Genomic DNA, 18,246 nt, shown 5'->3' with positions numbered 1-18,246 from the left:
TCATCGAAACTCTATAAAACGAATGAAACATTGTCTCCATCGGGTATTTTCCATCTGAATTATAAATCAGGTGCGCGCATCATCTCTGAGTAAGACTAATGATTATCCAAAGAAAATGATTATCCAGTACATAATAGAAAATCAATATTAGATAAACCCAATAGTGGCAGCGGTGAGGCAGACCATGTCATTATAATCTTGTTTTATGGCATCACTTAACTGATGTTTGCGGTGAATGTTGTGGCCAAATTCGAGCAAAAATATCGGGAGGGAGGACTGGAGAGAAAGTAGGGCTGACGTATGCAGGCTGGGAAGCTGGGAGAGAGGGTGATCTGTCTCCTAATTGATCACCAACTGTGGCAGGCCCGGATCCAGGCGTCGTTAGGAGAGTAGTCCACTACCCTATTTATTACTTGAAATGAAGTGCAAGATTCTTGTCTACTTGCCATTATTTGATCTCAAGCTGTCTGGGCCGTTCTCATACCAACATCACATCACCCTCTTAATCTTCATCTTCCTTCTCGTCTCCTTCACTGCGTGTCCTCGCTTATTGGCACCTGCTCTTGGTTTCTTCCTTTCGCTATCTCAGCTCCTACCTTCGTTCTCTTCAGGCTATGGATCCCGCTTCTGCTTCACCGCCTGAGCATCTGTGCTATGTTCGCTGCAACTTCTGCAACACCGTTCTCGCGGTAATACTAAGAGAATGATAGCTTTGAGATACAGATGCTCCTTATTTCTATCCCTGAACTGTCTTCAACATGGAGATCTACACCAGCAAGTTTGAAGAAACCTTCTTTTCTCTCCTATGAGCTAGTATACCAAATCGAATATTTTCTATCTTATCTCTCTGTCAAATTAGTTCAAACTTTTTCTAAGACATTAGATGTAGTATGCCCATAGTATATTTCATGAAAGTTCTCACATATACGTATCTCGCTTTAACTTATCATGACGATGGTATCAAAAGCCATTTTTGCTTGGTTATGTTTAAACCTGGGATGTAGCTAACTCCTCTCGGAGAAGTCCATGTTATCTCTCCAGAAAGTTATCACATTCACCTGTCTTCGATCTTGCTTGGTATATTTCGTGAAACTTCGAACATGTATATATCCCGCTCTAGACCATTATGAGCATGGTATTAAGTGTTTCTTTAGTATCAGAAGCGATTTCTTCTTGCAAATGTTTAGAGCTGGAACGTAGCTACGTCCTTTTTTTCTATCAGGAAAATTGTAACATAATCTTGTCTGTGATATTGCTTGTACTATGCCCTTGGTATATTTCATCAAACTCCTCACATATATATATATATATCTGGATCTAGACCATCATGAGGATGATATCACTATTTTGGGTACCAGAACTTGTTTCTGCATGCTAATGTTGAGAGCTCGCTTGTACGCAAAAAAAAAGCAGTTTAGATAGACGACTTAAATTTCTTCGTATCCCTAAATATATTACCAAAGTTTCCTGAGTCAAATGTTCATCAGTCTCATATTTTCTTAATTCTTTTGCCATTGTTTTGCCGTAGATAGTTAAGACACTTGGATATACCGTTAAATTGAGCAATCATCTTTAGTTTTTTGTGCTGATCTTCATACATCAAAACGAAACAATAGCAGCAAAAACCCCAGCAACTTAGATGGATCAAGTTGTTTGGTTTTAGGTGGGAGTGCCATGCAAGAGGCTGATGGAGACAGTGACAGTGAAGTGTGGGCACTGCAGCAACCTCTCCTTCCTCAGTACAAGGCCGTTGGTTAACGCCCACTGCGCAGACTTGCATATGGCCCTGGGTTTGGGAATTCAGGTTTGTCGAGTTCCTTCAAAAGAGCAATGAACATATATAAAGTTTTCATTTTCCGAGGTTTTATGCAGTATGCTTTTACATAGGCATAAATATTGAGGCCCTGCTCTTGATTTTCTTTATCCCGAAAGAAAGTCACTAATAGTTTTGCGTAAATATTTTTTAGGGTTCTATCTACACTATTTCTTGTATAGAGCACCATTATTACTGTTTGGGTAATCAGTGAAAATGAAATCGGATTTTAGGGTTCCTTAAACGACCACAAAAGGCTCCCGTTGTCCATGTCGTCAGCTTCGGCGTCTACTCAAGAGCCCAAAGAACCCTACGTCGTGAAACGTGCGTAGAGTTTATTTTTAAAGCTTCTTATCCTGTCCTCCATAAAGCAAATCCATTTTCATACATTTATTGATCTTATCTACTTTTTCACAGCTCCGGAGCGAAAGCACCGTGTTCCATCGGCGTACAACCGGTTTATGAAGTACGAATATCAAATCATGACAGCAAACAAATTCTCCGATCGGGTTTCAAGTTCTTGACGTTGATGTCGATATAAATGCATCGGGGTTTATTTTTATAATGTCATCTTTCTGCCTCTTGGGGGAATTTTCGGGGGCATTTTAAATGTGCATAAAAACGATTATTATTTCTAATGTTAATCATCCTATGCATGATCATTATTTTTCTAGGGAGGAGATACAGAGAATCAAAGCTGCCCACCCTAACATTCCTCATCGAGAAGCTTTTAGCATGGCTTCAAAGAACGTTAGACTATTTACCATTTACTTGACAGAATGAAGATGTGTTCTGCATGTTGTCATCAGTTTAAGATCTCAGTTTTACTTATTGCAGTGGGCTAAGAACGATCTTCAGACAAATGGCAAGATCACAGATGAACGTAGCAAGAAGTTGAAAGTGGCGCATTACCATCATGTAAGTATCACAAAGATTTTTCCAGCGCAGAAATTCTACAGACTTTACGATTTTCTGGCGTAGAAAGTCTAATTTTACCCATTTGATCAAAAAACTCATTTTTCTCTTATGCTCGAAAAGAGAAGACTCACTATGTTTTAAATTCTGGTGACCTAATTATTTATTCTAAATATTGTTTAGATGATTCAAGGACGAGGGAATGGAGTTATGGGTGATGGGTTCGACGCTTTCAAGAAGTTGGAACGCCGAATTTAACTGCATTTCTCTTTCACTTAAGCATTACTATTTCTTCAAGTGCGAGAGTTTCCAATGCTCGGACGCGTTTAAGTTGGTGCTTTTTTTCTTATTTCAGACCTGCAAAAACGGTGTTTTCGATTATTTGAATTGAATTCTCGAATAATTGCAATATTAGGCAATTCTCGGCGCTCTTCTCCCTCGTTTTATTTTGGTCAGTAATCGGATCGTGGCCGATTTCAAAGATTCCGACACTGATGATGCCGTGCAGCTGTGGATTAAAATCTTAGGCCCAACATGTCGTGTATTCGTGTACAAGCTCCGTCTGTTGAGGAAAAACTGACGCAGCTAGCACATCATATCTATAAAAAGACCATTCCCTACAAAATATCACATGGAACATTTTACATGCGTTTTAAATCAAGTATTATTCAGCTATTTACTATGATTAGTGTTATGTATAAGTTTTTTCGTAGATAATTTAACATCAAACTGTGGAATAATGTTTTCGACGGGTTCGTGTAGTCTTATTTGTGAATTCAGGGTAAAATATCTACTCAGCAGAGGGAAGCCATTGATGATATTAAGCCCAGTCCTGAATCTTCTAGTTACCGTTAAAGGCAGTTAATCCTGCCACTATCCCCACTTTTCCCACGACTTATTCTTCCAGCTATTTTCGTCCGTCCATTGTAAGTTACGTGGGAAAGTAAATCTCGCTAGCGGTCACAGTTTTCTCTCTATAAATATGTACTGTTTTTCCTCTGAAAGTTGAGTTGAAAAGTTCTTCTTCACTCTTGTCTCTTCTCTTGATCGACATTCATTTTTTCATTCTCAACACCTACCGGAAGCTGTGAAAGCTCTAGCTTCCCTCCAGCAACCATACGATTTGAGGATTCATCAGTTGATGCTTTGAAATTTTCATGACAAAATTATCTTTAAATTGTAATTCATTGAGCTTAACTAGGACATAATCGGTTTGAAATTTTATAAGCTCTAGAACTTGTTCGTAAAATATACTGCTAAATCTTGTTGCTTTTATAAAAAAAAAAAATTTATAATGGTAATAAGTGAAAACTTGTACCATCTATCACAACATTTGTAGATATACGGAGAATGGATCGATGAAATATGTTAGGATATTGATTCTCAAACGCGATGCTGTATTTTTAAGCGATTTTCTAATTGTTCTTATTACTTCAAAAATACTTTTTGGAAGGAAAGAACGACATTTGATTGTATATCTATATCATATGTTTAGGATTTTTGGGTCTCATTTTTTCCTTACAGGCATTCAAAATTTTGGGCTTTCACTTTCAGTTAGCTATAATGATTTCGTCCCAATGATTTGATCATCTAGACAATAGTGGAATGATGTCATGGCTTTGATCAGATGCAATATTTTTCTAAGAACTAGGCTGTTTATTTTGGATGCTGAAAGATTTATTTAGAGGATTAATAAAAGTATAGTTCATCACACTGGTTACAACGAGATCAAATAAATAATATATGAGAGATAAAGCTACAATGAGTTAAATATCAGACCTCAGTCAAATTTTATTGGTCCCACAATATGACTCCGATTGGATGTTACTGCTTTTACTTATAAAATCATGGGATATGGCGGCATCTCTTAGATGGTTTGGGTATATCTGGCTCCTGGTTATCATGTTTTAGTTGGCTAAATCTGATGAGGAAAGCTTAAGTAGATGCTGCCTGTCTTCCCTGTAAACACTTTAGCATGAGAGTTTTATTGGTATATGACATTTTTATAAAAATTTTAAGGTATATAGAGTGAGAACCTTAGCTCATGAATTTGGTTCGTCAAAATATTGACTTTAGTATGTCTCAAAGCCTGAAAACTCATTGAGTGCTGAAAACTGTGCTTCTTTCACATGTGCTCATGTGGTAAAATAAAATATCAAGGAATGTGTGATTGAGATCAAACTTTGAATAGAATGTTAAACTTTTGTTTTTATATGTCTGGGAATCAATTGGTGTATGAAATTTTTTGCTAGGATTTTTTACCAGTCCCTAGGTATTTTGTATGGAAGTATTAGAAAATAGTTTACTCTACATTAAATATTGGTAAGCATCTGACATAACTTGATACAAGTTTAATGGGGCAGTTTTTGGGTAGTTATTCTGAATTGAGGTTCCAATTCATGGGGATGTAGGAATTTAGTCTATTAATTTATGTAGTTTCAGACACAGGTAAATAATATATAAAAATAGAGCGCGAAGACTTTTTATATAGAATTTATACTATATTAATATCTCAAGGAAAATCATGTAGATGGTGTTTTATATTTTTCACATTATTATAGACCATAAACATTAAAAAAATGAAATTTTGAATCTAACTAAAATTATGAAATCATACACTGATAAGGGTTTGGTGATAATCAGATGCCCAGGCGTGTACGGATGGGTCATTGAGCATGTCTGAGCCAAATGTACTTTTGAGGCCAGTATGGGTAACAGTTATGGCAACTTTGTAGTTGCTGTATGGAAGACACTCAGAAGGGAACAATGATGTTTAACTATTTTCAAGGACAATTTAGAGATTTAATAGGAGTTTTGGACAGGAAAGTGGGCTCTGTAAGGGAGAAAAGTTTGATAAAATAAGACTTCATTTTGAAATGGTGCAAAAAAGAAATTCATAGGGATGGCGAAGGATGGATCTTAAATTTCTATGGTGTTAATGCCCATTTAATGAGCTCCCAATGTTTCTTCCGCTCCCCTGATACTTATTTTATTCCAGGATAAGGCATTTTCAACCACATGGGGAGGTTAGGGATGGAGAAATTACGTCAACGCAATTACCTCAATCAGTTGCATCAACCTAGATTTTGGAGAACACATTGTCCTTTTGGTAACCATGTACGTGAGTCCATCCAGAATGAGGACAGAGAGACATAAGAAGATAATATTTTTACATATGGCATGAAAAATCAAATGCCCTCTGATATTTTACTTGTATTTTCCCATTTCATTTCTTCCTTTCTTCATAGTTAAGAGCTGTTTGGTGTGAATTTCCATCTTTCCCTTAATGGGAGAATTTAAGGTTTAATGGATGGAAACATGTCATAGTTGATAAATAATCTCAAATTTGTGACATTTAATTATTTTTAATAGTTTTGTAATCAATAATATTTAGAATACGACCTATTCAGTGATGGTCAAGGGTTTTCTTTACAGGGAATGGATATTAGGGAATAAAATCATTTTTAGAGGATGGTATGATAAATTAATAAGACACTAATATGAGAAGGATGATAACAATGTCATAGTCAATGTATACAAATAATACTAAAATTGAAATAAGTTGTCATGCTTGTTAATGATGACATGTAAAGTAAATATTGAGGGGTCACGGGTATGGATGATCTTGTTAATTCTGGATGTGTAGACATTGATGAATAGATGTGGGTGGATGGATAAGAGTAGAGGGAAATTAATAAAGAGATGACAAAATAAGCACAAGGTACCATAGATCATGATATTCTTCCATGATCAATGCATTATATCATGAGCTTCTCTGCGTATATTTCACCTTTTAATTTTGATCAAAAAAGGGCCACAACCAAACTTGATGGATCTCGAAATTACTTTCTTTTACTTAACCTACTATAGCATGTGAAATTCTACGGTGGTTTTTACTCGAATAAATGGATGTATTTATAATATCATTGAATGAATTGATGGGGGACATAGAGGGGAAGCTACCCTCAAAATTTCAGCAGAAAAAATTTCTATACCATTAGATATCATAATTTAAACTTGAATCATTCTCACCTTCAGATTTTTGTCTCTCCTATATCTATCTACCTATCAAATCTCCCCCGTATCACAGAACCTTCAAAATTTACAAATATTCTACAAAATATATTTTCATAACAATAAACTAATGTATGAATGTCAGAAAAAACACCCCCTCAAATTATTTGAAAAATATGCTTCATAGTCTGAAATAATCTGTTTCTAATCAAAGAACCTGTTATGTACATACTTTCTCTGCTTTTTAACTAGAATTGATTGTGATATAAATTGATAGATCTTTTATTGGTCCAGATATATTTTATTTCTTTGATTTCAAAGTTTCATTTAATGTGATTTAAACTATCATATTGTTTTTCATTTGTACACATCTTACATAAGAATAATAAATATTTTCAAGAAAATGGTTGGTGATTATAGCATTGCAACTTGTGATCCCATAGTGTCAACTTTTTAGAAATGGTTGGAAGGCCAATCATTGGTCACAGCTGTGGTTGACTGACAGCTAATGATTAGTAGTCATCCTAATTATAAGTTTAATGTCCAAAAGTTCTAAAAAATATGATGTCAGAAAATTGAATATTTATATAATAATTGTTTTAAGTCTTACTTTACATGTTACATATTTCTGTCAATTTCTTTCATGTTTTAGTAAATTACCAGACAGTAATTTTAGGATGACTATATACTGTTTATTATTTACCATATATTATTTATTTAGATTTATCAGAAAAGTCTAATACTAGTATATAGGTAATTATAACAAACTTTAAATATGTAATTGTCTTATAAAATACCTAAAATGATTGAAGTCCAAGTGGTTGATGCATTTCATAATTTTTCATGCTTAATTTTTTGTTTCCGTTCTTGTCATTAAACAAAAAAAAATTGACCCACATATACAATCTAGAAAAAATCATATCCTGGACGAATGATTTTAAAAATGTTTTTTTACTAATTTTTTAAATATTACTGACTGCGTGGTTTAATTAAATTATCAAAAGAAACTCGTATCAGAATTAAAATTATCCCTTGTGCATAATTCATTTTCCTAAATTCATAAATGGCACCTTTCAGTACTATAGTCATGGCACCTTGTTGAAAGAATAGCAATTTTTTGTTCCATATGTTTTTAAATCAATATCTATGTATGCACCTTGTTATTACAAGATGAATATAAATAATTTAAATTTTATAAATTAAAATTATAAAAATATTAATATTCTCCATGTTCACTTAGAGTCATACAAAAAGGGAAACTACTTTTTATCATCTTGTAATTAATTTAAGGATAAATAATCCCCTGTCAAATATCTAATGAATTCTATTCAAGAAAAAAATGATTTGCCTTCTACTTGGTAAACATACATCAAATCATTATCAGAGGTAAACATTTGATGTTCCTTTTCGAATATACTTCCTCTGATGTTTTGAAGACCAGATTATTACGAGACCTGTAATTACAATCACACCATAGTATCTCTAATTCTAAGGTTTTTCTTGTAATTTTGTAAAATGCATAAAAACATTTTACTGAAGTAAAAAACCTACGGACAAAATAATAAATATATTACACGTATACCACATGAAAATTATTATTACATATATTATGGGTATAAAATGACAAAGAAAATAGAAGAATAGATAAGAAGACGAGAAATGAAAATTAGTGATGAATTGATCGACGAATTCTTAACACCTTTAAGTTATCATTATTTGTGCAAGGGATTTTATGATTTAAGTGAAGAGCTTATTATTTGAATAAAAATAAACCCCCTTTAATGATAGATCATACAAACAATAATCATACATCCGATAATTGTATAGATTATTGCAACTCTAATTATGAGAGGGTAATGATAATAAAATCAAAATATTCTTCTATAAAATGTTGAGAAATGTTGACAGAGATTGTGTAATCAGAATGCAGGGAATTCTAAATAAAACAAATAATTGTATAATATTCCGTTATAGCACAATTCAATCTCGTGTCTTGAGATAATGTGAAAAATAACATCTGATAAAATAGCTTTTATGCATCTTCATCTTCATCTTCACATTGGCATGTATGTTTGAGATATCATCCTACATAGTTGCAGTCTAGATGTTGGTGTCTATACATGTAATTAATGGGTGGGTTGAGTTACCCTGTCTATAAAAGAGCATATGCGGTTACTAGATTAACCTGAGTTGATGTCACTTTCTCAATAGAGCTATGGATAAACAAAGATAGTTATTCAGAGAAAGATTAGAGTGGTATCGGTTAACCTTGCATTGACGTTGAGCCCTCTCATTACCCAACAAATCAAGCTTGCATAGACTAGTTTTACTTGTCCAAGAAGCATGTCAGTGTGTTGACTACACTTAAGTCTAGTTAAAATAGCATTATGATGGAGACACCCATCCCGCAAGAGGATACCTAACTTCCTGACTTGTGGTTTCAGTAACTCAACCCATCTGAGAGGGTGGTTCATGGTTCACATTGACCGAATCGGGTAACGACAAGTTAGGCTAACCTGACCCAAGTCAACGGGACCCTCTGATCAGACATGAAATGGCTGAGATCGTGGTGTCAGGTCGACTTTGGGTCATGTTGCTTATTTTCAAGACCCACACATATTTTAAATTATATGTAAACTCTTATATCAGTATTAGTGAAAGACAGAATGATTTTATATCATAAACATCCATGGCAATTTTGCTCAAGAAATAAAGGAAACATTTCAACGGTAGAAAAATAATTTTGCATTAAATTTTAGAATCCTAAAAAATTCCTAATCACAAAATCTTAGCTTTCAATTAATGTGCCAGTCTCGTATTTAAACACTTCATTTTTACAGACAATGTTGAGCCAAATAGTTTCCTACACAAAAACAGAAGTTTTACTATAGTATTTCTTATTTACGGAAAATCTTTCAACGCAGGGTTTGTGTTGATAAAATATGAATTATTCCTCCTAATACATCCCATGTTGAATCCTAAATCACAAAATCACAAAATAAGTGAAAGGAGCAGCATTCAATGTAAATGTATCCCTCTAATGTAGTCCATTTATAGGAAATCCATAAGGGTATAAAGGTACAAATTTATTCATATAATAAGACATCCTCCTTTGTCATAAATGCATTAAAATTATTATTAATGACATAGGTCTCAGATATTATATTTCGAGTATTTACTAGGGATTTAAAAAATGAGTCATGGACAATCATTTTTTTCATACCCAACAAACAAGCGACAAGGTATTGGTGGGTCATGCGTAGTAATTAATCTATCACTTTTTCCTAATCAAGTTAAATAATACATGGGTTAAAATTACTATTTAATGGAGAGGGCTTACTACAGTTGTACTGTGTATCCAAAACATGATAATGCCTTACAGAAGTAATAAAGACTATTAGTTTGAGCCATTCAAATATACAAATGGAACGAAAAAATGAAAAAGAATTTGTATGCTTTATGGAATACTTTTTTATTCTAGGTTGGCATTGCTCATTCTTTTATGAATTGATTTTATATTAATTACTGTGTATTTTCTACCATCAAATGCTGCTGATAAGCATCATCATAGACCCTCAAGACATTTCTTACTTCTTTATAAGAGTTCCTTGTCCTATAGTAACAAATGTATGTGCAAAATTTTAGAAAGTAATTATATAATATTACTTGAGTTAACCAGATAGATTTTCAGCTCTACATAGTTAGACATAGAATGCTACAAAAATACAAAAGGTATGTACTATATGTATTCTTTTAGTGTTCTCTATATTTGCGGCTCCCACATTTATGTCCTGTCTTTTTATTTTAATAAAAGCTCATATTTCCATTGGTAAATGTTTTTTTTATAATATTTCACATGTATAATTATCGATTTGCATGAATATTGGTGTGATGGTGTCATTCTGCTAACCTACATAGGTATATAAGTATAGAGCACTTATATGACACTTGTTGGCATTCTCGGCAAAGTTTTGGGGAGTGTTAATATTTATATAAAGTTAAATAATTGAAGTTTTAAATTCATTAACCAAGATTCTCCAGAATTTTTTGTATAATTACCCTTTATTTATTAGATTATTATCTATGGACAAAATCAAATATTAATAAATATTTTTGGTTTATTTTCATTTTTTATTTTTTTCTATTTTTTGGTTTGAAGAAGTTCTTGCAACATTTTAGACATCAAGCTGATGAAACTTAGGGAAGTAAAATAATTGAATCAGCATTGAGCCAATAAATGAATGAGATGATGAATAATGTTTTTTAAATCACACTCAGTATGTGATCCCATGATATTTAGGTTTATTGTATCTTCTTCTGTGACATGGTTTTGGTTACTCATTATATGTTTGGGAATCAAGGCTTTGATCAGCAATCATCTGGACTTGACTTCACAGCAGAACATTGAATATAAGAGGGATCAGAAAACCTAAAATATAAAAATAAACCAAAAATATCACCTTCTATCTAATTGAATCAGTGATCTCATGGTCCTCGAGTGAGGATTTTCAAGCAATTTAAATCTCTGACCACAAGAAGTATCCACACAATCTTTAGAGCAATGGATTCCTTATTCTTTCTGTGAATTCTACTGTTGGAAATCCAATTTCCTCTACATATTGTCTCCACTTGAAGGAGCACTCAAGGCAGAGGAAGAGAAGAAAGGAGGGGACTAAAATTCACTAACAAGGGTATCAAATGAGGCTGCCCCCATTTATTTGTACTGTCCATGGATAAGGACAAAAAGTCCTTATCCTCAAGAAAAATTATAAAAAGTCCTCAAACTTAGATCATATTCTCTGATGTCTAAAAGCATAATGTGTGTGACCCTCGAGGCCCATGTATTAGTCTAGTTAATAACTTTAACGGATGAATAACCTTTATTGGGCCGACCTTCTTAATTAACTATATGATATATAAGTTAATTTTTCAAGGATTGATGTAACCCAAAAGAGTGGTTAAATTGTCAAACCATGGGGTACCAAGCTACTCCTCTTATTCTAAAAGACATATGGAAGTTTTTCAAATCTCTAATGGAACATATACCATTATCAGTTAATGTGTATGTAAAATCTCTCATCTGTTCAAGATTCTTGAATGACTTTGGCAATGACTAATTTGCAATCCCTAATAGATCATTATAGTAAGTACTAATGCAAGGTGAAACCATTGGAGAACACCATTTCTGATATTTCCACTGCTCTCGCTAAACATTTAACTACATCATCTTCCTTGATGCAATCTCCTCTAACACTGAGGTTATATAACGCCATCATGACCACGCTAAAGGTTTTGAGATCAATCATATTCATCATATGATGGGAACTAGACCATAATATTATATTGAGATATTCAAATGCCCTTTTAATTTTCCTTCAAATAGGAATATTGAGAACACATTTTAAAATAATTATGATTACTGTATTATGATGACATCATAATTCACTTAGTTTGTGTATATATTTAAATTTCTAAGCATCACATATGCATTATAATGAATATATTATATTAATAATTATTAAAAGAGATGTGGAATTTGCAATAGGCTTCTAGGACACAAATATTTCCAACATATGTATCATTACAAAGTAGAAAATAAGGGAACATCCGAGCAATTGCCTTCGCACATCCAAACGTGCTCACAAGGCCCACAATGAGAATAAGACCAATAGAGACTTCATAAGAGACCATTTGAGCTGCAGATCATAATGCTCCTACAAAGGCATATTTTGAATATAGAGGAGTGAAATTTCCCAACAATCCACGAGAATCTCCAACCCCATCTATAAACCGTATGAGCACATCCTCTTTCACTCCCACCGCGCTAAGCTTAACCTTTCATAATTATTATTAAAAAATATAAATGTGAGATGATAATAATATGGATGAATGAAAAAATAAAATTTAACAATAAACTGAATATTCAAATCTTTGGTAAACAAAAAATAAATTTGAGTGATTTAGAGACAATAACGTATGGAATTGTGTCGACTGCATCTATGAAGAAGATTGTTTTTATTATATGAATATAAAGGTAATATATTCAAATTTGAATAAAATGTGTTCATACATGAGAACAGGGTTCATTGGTGAAGATGAAGAATCATACATGAGGTCATATAAGCTATTAAAAGGGGAACAAAATACTCTAGAAGTGGATGTATTTCTTGATATTTTCTTCCATATCAGAAGTTCATGACACTGATCATAAAATGTTTTCTAATTCATAACCAAAATAGAAAACTTAAACAACATCAATAACCTGTCACTGTGTCCATCATAAAGTGTTCATATGTTGGAAATTTTGTATTGGAAGATCTTTTTTCTTCGTTGCCACGGTCATTTTCAGAAAAATCAAATATAAATTTATTCAAGTAGGAAACTTTGTTTTACCTTGTAATGGTGATGGAGGACCACCCCATTGAACACGCCCCGACTTGTCATCTGTCTCGTCGTGGAGCCCAAGCCGACGTGAGGAATCTGAACTTCCACTACCAGGTTTAGAATCACATCGGTGTTGTGTTGTTTTATCCCGTATTCATGCTGTTTTATCATCTACACGGAGGTCCTCCATGGGTTTTACAGAGGCCCTCTTTGCTTCACCATTTTCTTTCATCACAGTGAATTGTAGGGAGGTCCTCGCCTGCGCGCGTACGGGCCTCCCCCGTGAATTGTTGCTTTCCTCTTGAAGTACCTTTAGAAGGCCCCCCCCCCCTTATTTCATTATAAAAGGAAGGGTGAGGGCTTTGTTTTGAACGCCCCTTGTTTTTTGAAAAGAAATACTGAAGATGCTTATTTTCGTTTAGGGTTTCCCCTCGGTCGCTCCTTATCTTCTCCTGAAGAAAAACCAGCCTCTAGCCCTCGCTACCACCATTCATGCACCAGCTTGCCTGCTAAAACCACCAAAGGACAGGCCTCCAGAACTGTCGCCCCACCACCGCCAACAGTTGGTGCACGACTGATAGAGTTCCTTCTCGCCGGTGATCTAAATCGACTGTGGACTGTTCCAGAACTAACCAGTCGGAATTCGCCGTGTCTCACATAGTCTGTCGGAGCCTCAATCATTTATCATCACTCGATCTGTGTTGCTTCGGCGACGTTCCGCCCGTCAACGACGCCACCGGTTGTGCCGGTCAGCTTCCCTCAGTTACTTGTGGGCAGTGTACGACGCCGTTCTTCCGCAGACACCGTTACACCGACCATCGGGTCAACTATCACGTACGAGGGCTGATCTTCCACAAGTGGACCCTGACGGTGCCGTCATCTGTAGCATCCACGCTTAGATCAGGCGGTTCAGGAGGGGCCCTTGGGAATTTTGCATATTGACTAGCACCCTCAACTTGCACAAGGTATTCCCTGGTGTAAACGCTCCACTGCATCGCTTGCCGACCTGTCCTTGGATTCCACGGCCATTCTTCTTAGCTCCCGACGGCCTGTCGTCAACGGGTGCCCGGTCACCCATGGGGGCCGGATGTCACTCCACGGTGTGAACACTCCTCTGTATCGGGACCCTCCTGCTGCTTCTACACCCACCTCTTAAACCTGGCTATTGACCTTTGACCAACGTAGCTGCAATCTATCTTTGGACTTCTATTGTTGCCCTTCTTGGCTCCCGACTAGGGATTGCCCAACCGATATCCGTCCAATATCCGGTATCGGACAACCGATATCTGATATCCGGGAAAAAACGGGACGGTGCAGGATATCGGATATCGGTCGATATCCGTCTCTAATGGGGTAGACGGATATCGGGGGGTTGAGGACGAATAGGATATCGGATACCGGATATCGATATCCAGTACCAACCGATAAAAATAATCTACATTTGATATTCTACCTGTTAGTATTAAACGCGTTGTATCGTTTTGAATTATATTCAATGTCCGTTAATATATAGAGTGCTAACACATTTTTTCCTTCCATGTGGGATAACAGGATTCGAAGTTAATGTAAACTCTGAATCCCGTTATCCCACATGGAAGATATTAGAAATTTTTCTTTGTATATATTAAATGAGGCCGATAAATTATTAATATTAAAATTATATCTATATCAATTATCGCTGTATCAATTATATCCCGTTATATATATGAATTAATTTATTAATTAATGAGTACGCCGTCCAATAAATAGAGACAAAGATTTCTATTTCCTTCCATATGGAATAAAGGGATTTCGAGTTTAACACATAACCCGAACCCCATATCCCATATGGAAGAAATTAAAAACCTGCGACTGTATATAAGAAATGAGATGTATGACCAAATAAAAAGCTCTCTTGGTACGCCCGTGTCCACGTTATCTGTGCGAAATGCAAGATAACTAGTAAATAAAATTATTTTTATTATAATTTGATGCGGATATCGGTTTTCGATATCCGCATCTGATATCTGATATCATCATCTGCCCCGTTGAGACAAAGACGGATGCCGACATCAAGACGGATATCGGTATCGGATATCGGCACTGTAGCAGCCAATGTCCGATACCGATATCCGGTATCCGAATATCGAAAAAAATGGATACCCAAAAATGCCTTTCCTGTATCCGATACAGCATTCGTCCCGATACCGGCATCCGGTACTGGTATCGGGACGGGCAAACCCTACTCCCGACATCTCATCTTCAGCGGGTGCCCAGTTGCCAACTAGACACAGACTTCACTCCACAGGTCACACTCTTGATTTCCCTTATTTTGCAGTAGTGTTATTTCCTTCAGTGCCGGTCTTCGTCGGCTCCTCTGCCTTGAGAGATCCATTGACATGATATAGGGTTAGCTATCATCTTATGTTAGAATACTTCTTGATGGTGTTGGATTAGTTTGCTAGCAATGACGGCCCGGACGCTGCTAGACGGTAACTCGTCCCTCACTTTGTCGGCCCTTGCGCTGAGCTCGCAGATCATTGGGAGCCTATGCCAGGCTCGACATCTCCTGGTGTCGTCACCTGAACTCCACCCCGAATCAGTCGGTTGCTACATTTTCTTGTTGACCTCTCATTAAAACTTGCACGCATTTCATTACATTGTTGTCGCTTATATTGTGATCAATTCCAGTGGTGTTTCACGATGGGTCGACCTGGTCGTGTTACATCAAATGAGATACCATTTTAATACACATCAAATGTAAGTATTAAGTTTTACTCAATGTAAATTTCAAATACTTAAACTATTGTTTGACATAATCCTTAAAATCCAATAAATTTAAAAATTCAGAGAGATTTTTTTTGAAAATAAGTTCAAGTCTACTTGCGATCTTGACCGCTAAATACAATAAAGAATAAAGTAGATATGAAAGAAAGAGTGGAGGATGCTAAAAATTCAGACCTGTCAAGTAGGGGTGGTCAAAAAAAACTATGAAGTCAGGCATTCATAGAGTGTAACCTTTGTGTCCTCTTGAAGAAGTTAGGATCTTATAAATTTTTATAGGTTTTCTTATCAATGCCTCTTGCACAACCTAATGGAAATATATGTGGACGGCAAGCCAATCACACATTCCACATCTCTTTCCATATTCATTAATACAACATATTCATTATAATGCACATGTGATGCTTAAAATGAAGTTCATGAATACATGATCGGACATAGTGAATTATGATGAGATCGTAATACGCAGATCACTAGTTTTTAAGCATGTGTTCTAAACATTCCTATTCAAAGGATACACGAGAAGGACATCGAAGTATCCGGATAGAATAGCATTATCTAGCCTCACTCATATGATGAGTATGGTCGGCCCCGTAGCCATTAGTGTGGAGACACTAAGGATAGATAGTGTGTGCTCTTTAGTGGAAAGAGTTCGCTGAATTGATCCGTATGAATCCTTGAATGGTATTATACCAAACTGTCAATTAGGTCGATTCACGTCAGGGTTGTGTAAGTGGTCCTTAGACCTGAGATACCAAAGACGTCTTGTGGATGGACGATTGCACTTCCACTATAGAATATTTTGGTTTATTCATCCATGTCAAGGCCTCTAGAACCCATTACAACCTCTAGGAAAATTGTGGAGCCAGCAATGTGACCTGAAAAGGGTAAATAATAGAGGTAAATGATCACAAAACAATAATTTCCCCATTCTTTTGTATAGGCTTGTTATAGGGAGGCTTGTAGTAGTATGCTATTGGATAAGCTAGCCTCAACAAGTTCAAATATTATTCAACTTTAATAGCGCATGACATGAAATGGTGTAATGTTTTTACTTCAACCAATGTATTGGTTCCTTGTGAGTCTAATGTGACATGCATGCAGCACATCTGGTGAGGATGTGATGACAATGTCGAGTGGTGGGTGATGTGCCATCTCACATCCTCTCAATTTTGATAAAATCATGTTATATTGATGGGAAAAAATTGTGTGATCACTTTAATACATGATTTGTAAGTCAGGAAAAAAAATTATAAATTTGGTCAAATGTATAAACTCAAGTACAATGTATAAACTCAAGCACAACGAGGTAGCGTTGACATTGTAAAATGGTTGACTCAATCAAACTTAGGTCAAATTCAAAGAAGATAGTGGTAATAAATGAGAATATTTAATTATCAAATATAAGAAGTGTTCTAATCCAATCACATCAAAATCAAATTAAAAATCATATGGAAATCAGTGATCAATTCTATTCATGTGTATTCATTGACCAACTCAATTCATTCATTTTTGAGAGAGAATTTTACAATTTATATATTTTCAGAAATAGGTCAATATAAGGATTATTAGAATTTTTAATTTTTATAATTTTTAAATAAGAAGAAAATGAATGGAGCATTGAAAGCATTGACTTAAACCAACCCATTGACTTTAGGTGAATTGAGGGCAAAATGGTGGTATACTTTTACAAAAATAATATTTTTGTTATAAAGAGGGATAAAGGGTAATCATAATATAAATATTGGAATGTTTAGAGACGTAATCATCATATGAATATTGGAATATTTGGAGACATTGTGAAATCAATATTAATTGTCAAAGCCAATGCTTTGGAATGGACCGATTCATTATATCTGGTCAAAGTCAAACAATTCTCCAAGAAATTCATATAAGAATTGAAAGAATCTGGTATGAAAGGAAATCTTGGGGAGAGAGGTCTCCAAAGATTTAAGTTAAAAGCAAATTGGATATTTGAATTCTAAGATATGGCTCTTCAAAGCCAACAATAACCACTAGGATGAGCATGCAGTTGTCAAACTTTGGGCAATCAAATATCAAAACATTTGCAATTATTATTTCAAAATGTTAATAGGAATAAAATTTTCAGCCAGAAAAAGCACAATGAATTTAAGTAAAAATAATGATGATTTGATCTAAATATCTGTTATTTTATAATTTAAATGGAAATTTAGATCATTATAAATCAATAGTAATAAATATTACATCTTCCAACACAACATCTCCAAAAAATAGGTCTGACACCAATTTTAAAGCTAAGTATTCAACTTATTCCTCCTTTTTGGAATGTTCTGGCACGTTGGTGATGATTCTCCCTCTTCTTTTAATGGGATTGA

The 18,246-nt window shown here is 35.0% G+C and overlaps 1 protein-coding gene across 1 annotated transcript; it reads left to right on the top strand.

Moving 5' to 3' along the window:
• The first annotated feature begins 203 nt into the window (after positions 1-203).
• CRC (Plant-specific transcription factor YABBY family protein) lies at positions 204-3,131 on the top strand. Its single transcript, XM_078579815.1, has 7 exons — positions 204-689; positions 1,664-1,804; positions 2,047-2,137; positions 2,231-2,279; positions 2,488-2,563; positions 2,651-2,731; positions 2,912-3,131. Exons 1-7 carry the CDS (start codon positions 615-617, stop codon positions 2,984-2,986), a joined length of 588 nt encoding a protein of 195 aa, XP_078435941.1. The 5' UTR covers positions 204-614; the 3' UTR covers positions 2,987-3,131.
• Positions 3,132-18,246: the final 15,115 nt, after the last annotated feature.

This window comes from Wolffia australiana, chromosome 8, assembly GCF_029677425.1.
Source record: "Wolffia australiana isolate 7733 chromosome 8, ASM2967742v1".
Taxonomy (NCBI): domain Eukaryota; kingdom Viridiplantae; phylum Streptophyta; class Magnoliopsida; order Alismatales; family Araceae; genus Wolffia; species Wolffia australiana.
The sequence above is the reverse complement of the archived record's forward strand: the minus strand, read 5'-3'. Positions and strand labels throughout refer to the sequence as shown.